The 4,986-nt window shown below is 43.1% G+C and overlaps 1 protein-coding gene across 1 annotated transcript in view; it reads left to right on the plus strand.

The window, feature by feature from the left end:
* TTK (TTK protein kinase) overlaps window positions 1–4,986 on the plus strand; it is an 81,888-nt gene that overhangs the window by 44,465 nt on the left and 32,437 nt on the right. Inside the window, exons 7-10 of the mRNA XM_025216408.1 lie at window positions 1,782–1,925; window positions 3,449–3,557; window positions 3,639–3,714; window positions 3,825–3,919. Of these exons, the coding sequence (XP_025072193.1) occupies window positions 1,782–1,925; window positions 3,449–3,557; window positions 3,639–3,714; window positions 3,825–3,919 (424 nt within the window). The remainder of the gene's footprint in view (window positions 1–1,781; window positions 1,926–3,448; window positions 3,558–3,638; window positions 3,715–3,824; window positions 3,920–4,986) is intronic.

Raw genomic sequence — 4,986 nt, forward strand, 5'->3', positions numbered from 1 at the left:
TCCTCTTGTCATAATTTGCTGCCTTATGCATATCAGGTGGATGTATATCCATAAAGTAGGTGGACAGTCTGCGCCTACTACTACTAGTCAGAAAACACATGTTCAGTAATGGTTTGGGTCTTATTTTCAAGAATAATGCAAGCTTGCATTTATAAGACTAAGAGCCCTGGCAAACATTACTTCCATCAAGCAACAGGCAGTACCACTGGAAAGAAACTTGCACTGTGTGACCTTAACTTGGCCTCTGAATGTGATCTAGAAGGGGAGAAAAATGCACCATGAGAACTTGCTCTCCCAGCACTTACCCGCAAGGGGAGCTGGAGAGCAGCTGGCAGGGACTGTCTGTTATCCCATCTTTCTTCAACTGTTCTTGGAACTAGAAGCCAGCTGGATTCCCCCTGGGTGGAGGAGCTGCTCCCCCAACCCTTGTGCAGTTCTGGGGAGACCGGGGTGAGTGTTAGGAACAGCAGGGTTCAAACTCTCTAGGGACTTTGAGGTGCTTCTGTGTGTCTGCATGTTCTTCCCCCCCGAGGTTTCTGAACAAATACCCCATTTTTCCGCTGTGTCAGATGAGTAAAGCATGTGTTTGTTTACACTCCGGATTTCATAGAGAGGTGCTGATGGCTACTTAAAGGCTGTTTGAAGAAAGAAAGTAGGGGCAGTGAGTTTCCAGTTATTGAGCCCTGCCCTGGAGCAGCAATGAAGCATGAGTCACAGAATTCCCTTGCAGGAAGGGTGGGGTGGTGGAGAAAGAGCAGTCTACTCTGGGGTGCTGGAGGACCTGGCCAAACACACGATCTGCAATCCCTTGATTCCAGATTGATCTCTATCACAGCTCATTGATGGGTCTTGAGGTGACTTAAGAGTCCAATCCTTAAGCCACAGATCCGTCTGTAGAAGTTGCAGGTCTTTTTGCAGGCTGGATTTCCTCCCTTTTTCTTTCTTTTGCTCTTTTCTGTGCTTTGAGGGCAAGATGCTTTGCCTCAAAACAGGCTGCCGCTTTGAGTTTGCAGTGCCACTGCAGTCAGTTGGAAGATGGGTCCTCCCAACTCTTGATGTCAGCATTCATGTTCTTGAGGTGTGCCTTCAATGTGTCCTTGTGGCATTTTTTTTTTTTGGCCACAAAGATCTCCGGCAGTTACTAAGGTGGGAGTAGAGCTCTTGTTTTGGGAGCTGAGAGTTGGGTATCTGTACACAATATTTTGTCCAGTGAAATTGGTGTTTGAGGATTACCAACTCAATGCTCGTAACACTGGCTTCAACAAGGATGTTGGTGTTTGTGCGGCGATCTTCTCGTTTGGTGTGGAGAATTTTCCAGAGGTGTTGGTGATAACTCTTCAGGCTCTTGAGATGATGACAGGTTATCTGCAATTCACATCTGTAGAGGAGTGTGGGGATGATGACTGCATTGTAGACATGGATCATGGTGTCTTTCTGGAGATCACAATGAATCAAGACAAACTCTATCACCCCGTATGTGGCATGCCACATGTTCAGATTTAAAGCTTGATAGGACATTTGTATAGCTGAGCTGGTTTCTACACTTTTTTTTTTTTTTTCCAAGCAACAATTTAATTATCTCAAAAAAATTAGCCAACGATTCATATTTTGCCTGAGTATTGGGTCTAAATTTATTGTGCAATTAAACAATTTAATTTTAAAATGGATGTAACAAGGGTCAGGGGCCTTTAATAGTATTTTTCAAATTAAGAACATTATCTTTTTAATACAGCTTTTCATCCCTGTTAACTAAATTTCTAATTTTCTGATGTTTTTACTAGGAAATTTAAAGAAGTGCAAACAGCTTCTTCAAAAAGCTGTTGAATGCTGTGCGGTTCCACCAGAGATGCTGGAAGTTGCTCTGCAAAATTTGTATTGTCAGAAACGGCAGCTGCTTTCAGATGAAGAGAAAGAGAACTTTGCAGGTCAGCACAGTTTGAGTATTTTAAACTTACTGAATGTATATATGCATTTTATTTTCTGGTGATGCAATAGCAGGATAGAGTTGCAAGGAAATCTTTGTGTATAAGCTAATGGACTAGGATTTAAGATTTGTGTTCTGTTCTCAAATTTAGTCAGCTAGGCTTAGGTAACTTTGGACAACTTGCTTAATCTACACTAATTCTCCATTCCTTGTTCCCATCCATGACATGGGAATAGTATTATTCTAGCTCTCAGGTGATTTGAGGATAGAATCCATTAATGATACTGAGGCTGCAGATATAGCACATTTTTGAAGTGCTTCTCCAGAAGTATGAACTTCTTTATACTAGTATAAAAGGCAAGCATACGGACCTGTGTATCTGAAAAACCACTCTAAAACTGGACCAAAAGTGTACCAGGAGGAATTATTTTACACCTATATACTTGCTGCCATACAACGGACTGTAACAAGGGAGCTGGTCAGTTTTCAGGCATCGTGACTGCTGATGATTGTTTTACGCTGGACCCATGGAAGTATCAATTGGTTATGAGAAGATTTGGGATGTCAAAACTTTTATGGTGTCTGGCCCCTGACTGTAGAACTTCCTACTAGAAGAGATAGGAATTATTACTAAGTTAAGTGTTCAGGATTAAAGTCTTCCCTATAGACCTGTCTTTCACTTCAGTAATTTTCATATGGCACAAACCAAACGGCTGGATCAAATAACCAGTACTCGGCACTGGCCTTAGGCTCCATAAGACCTAGATTGGAATGCTCAAAAAACCTATAATTTAAAAACTGAATTTAATTTCTGTTTCCTGTGTCTGTACCCTATAAAGTTTTACTACGCACATCGGAGTGAATGGGGAAATGGGCACACTGGTATACGAGCCTCACGTCTGTAGCTCTATTCAGTCTTCCACTTGGGGTGGTAGTCTGCTTAGTGCAGACACTTTTGCTGGTGCTTCCATAATCTAGTGGCTAATGGAGGTACAGTAAAATCTCCACTATCTGCAATTTAAGTAACTGGAGATTCCATTGAGCGGAATTTCCGGCCGACTGCACATGGAGGCGGGGTGGGGGAAAGCTTGCATGTGGCCGTGGCTACCACCACTCTGCCACCCCCCACTCCGTGTGCAGCCACCACCCTTCTCCTTCCCTTTCCTCTTTCCCCTCCCCTTCCCCCCCCCCCCTTCCCCTACCCCCCCCCCCCCCCCCCCCCCCCTTATCTGAAAACCCCTGCTGGGTGTTTTCACATCACTGAAACTTTTGTAAAACCGGCAGTTCCCTTGCCCTGGGGATGCTGGATAACAGATTTTACTGTACTTGTATTTGGAGAACTGGTTAGATGCCTATTCTGCATGCTGCAATAACTTTCGTTGCTGTACAAGGTGATTAGCCCTAGTTATAGTGAAGATCATATGTCCATAGCTTTGGCTATTACCTGAGTTGCATTATTTTGAAATTAATGCATCATGTGATAATCTCAGAATAATTCACATTCATTTACTTACTTACTTACAGTGTTGGGCTCGCAAGAATCCGGACTACAAACCATGCTTGGAAGTTACAGGAGTAGGAAAAAAAGTGATTCTGGTGACATTTCTGGGAATTTCAGCAGACAATCTCTTGGGTAACAACTATATTCTTTTTATTCAAGGCTTTCTTCAACAGTGGCCAAGAATTATAGTTTGTGTGGCTTTTTTGTTTTTAGGGAGAACAACTCTCAAGAGCTTGATGCAGTCTTTGGTGGCCACAATCCTTTAAAGCAGTTAAACAAGATTAATCAGGTGGAAACTTTTTGAATGCTTAAAGTTTAATGTCACTTTCTTTGGTCCTCACATGTTGTGAAAGTTAATATTTCACATCTTGATAATTTCCTCTTTGTTTAAATATTTAGGTTGGCCCATTTGGGAGAGTTCCTATTAACTTAGTAACAGATGTTGGTGATGTGAAGATGATGGAAGTTCCAGTTACAGCTAGTGTTACAAAGAGGTATAGTTATGTACTTTCCTACAGCAGGGCTAATTCTTTAAAGATAATGCTATTATAGGGTAATACAATGGAAAACCAGTATCTAGGGTGTAAAACTTGTTCTAAACTTGCGGGTATTTGGTACCTTTTATATTACTGAATCTCTTTAAGATTGCTGCTTTAACTCTACAGAAGGTTTCATTTGTCAAACTAGACATTGAGTTTTTTTGCTTGTTATAATCTGCCTGCCATTTGATAGCCACAGGTAACTCTGGAGATCTTCAAGAGAAGACTGGACGTTCATCTTGCTGGGGTCACATGACCTCAGTTGTCTTTCCTGCCTAGTGTAGGGGGGCTAGACCTCATGATCTTGCGAGGTCCCTTCCAGCCCTTACAATCTTTGAGACTTCTAGATTTGCCTAATTGTGGGTCTCAAAGATAGGATGCAAACAAGTTGTTTTTTTTTTTCTTTCTATTTTATTTTGAGCAAATAACTCTTATACTATCTTTGACAGCTTACACTACAGCTGTCAAAGCTGGCAGTAATCTGTCTTCATTTTTAATATGTTTAAATGTTAAATAAAATGATGATATGGGTAACATAAGAAATATAAAATCACCTTGGGAATGGTGATAAACTTGGTAGTCATATCTGTGCAATTATCCCTGTTGACACTGCATTTGTCACTAACTGCTACCTAGTGTTACAAAGGCGGTACAGCTATGTCGAAGGCGGGCAAAATACGGCCCATGGGCCAGATCTGGCCTGCCAGGCCATTCTATCTGGACTGTGAGGCCCCTAAAAAGTTAAAATTTTAATCTGCCCCTGGCTGCCTGTCAAAGATGACAGGAGCCAGAGGCAGTAGGACCCAGGGAGAGCCATGTGGTTCCCAGGTGTAGTGCTGGGACTGTAGGAGCAGCTGGGAAGTAGTGCCAGTGCAGCCTGGGGGAGAAGGGGAGAGGGACAGGGATGGGGCAGCAGCAGGAAAGTGGCAGATGGTGGGGTCGGGTGGGGGGGGCAAGTGGCAGCATGGGGCCTGCGCCAGTGCCCCGGGGCCAGGAGCGGGGGGTGCAGGGACACAGAGCCC

The sequence above is a fragment of the Alligator sinensis genome, unplaced genomic scaffold, assembly GCF_000455745.1.
Source record: "Alligator sinensis unplaced genomic scaffold, ASM45574v1 scaffold405_1, whole genome shotgun sequence".
NCBI lineage: Eukaryota > Metazoa > Chordata > Crocodylia > Alligatoridae > Alligator > Alligator sinensis.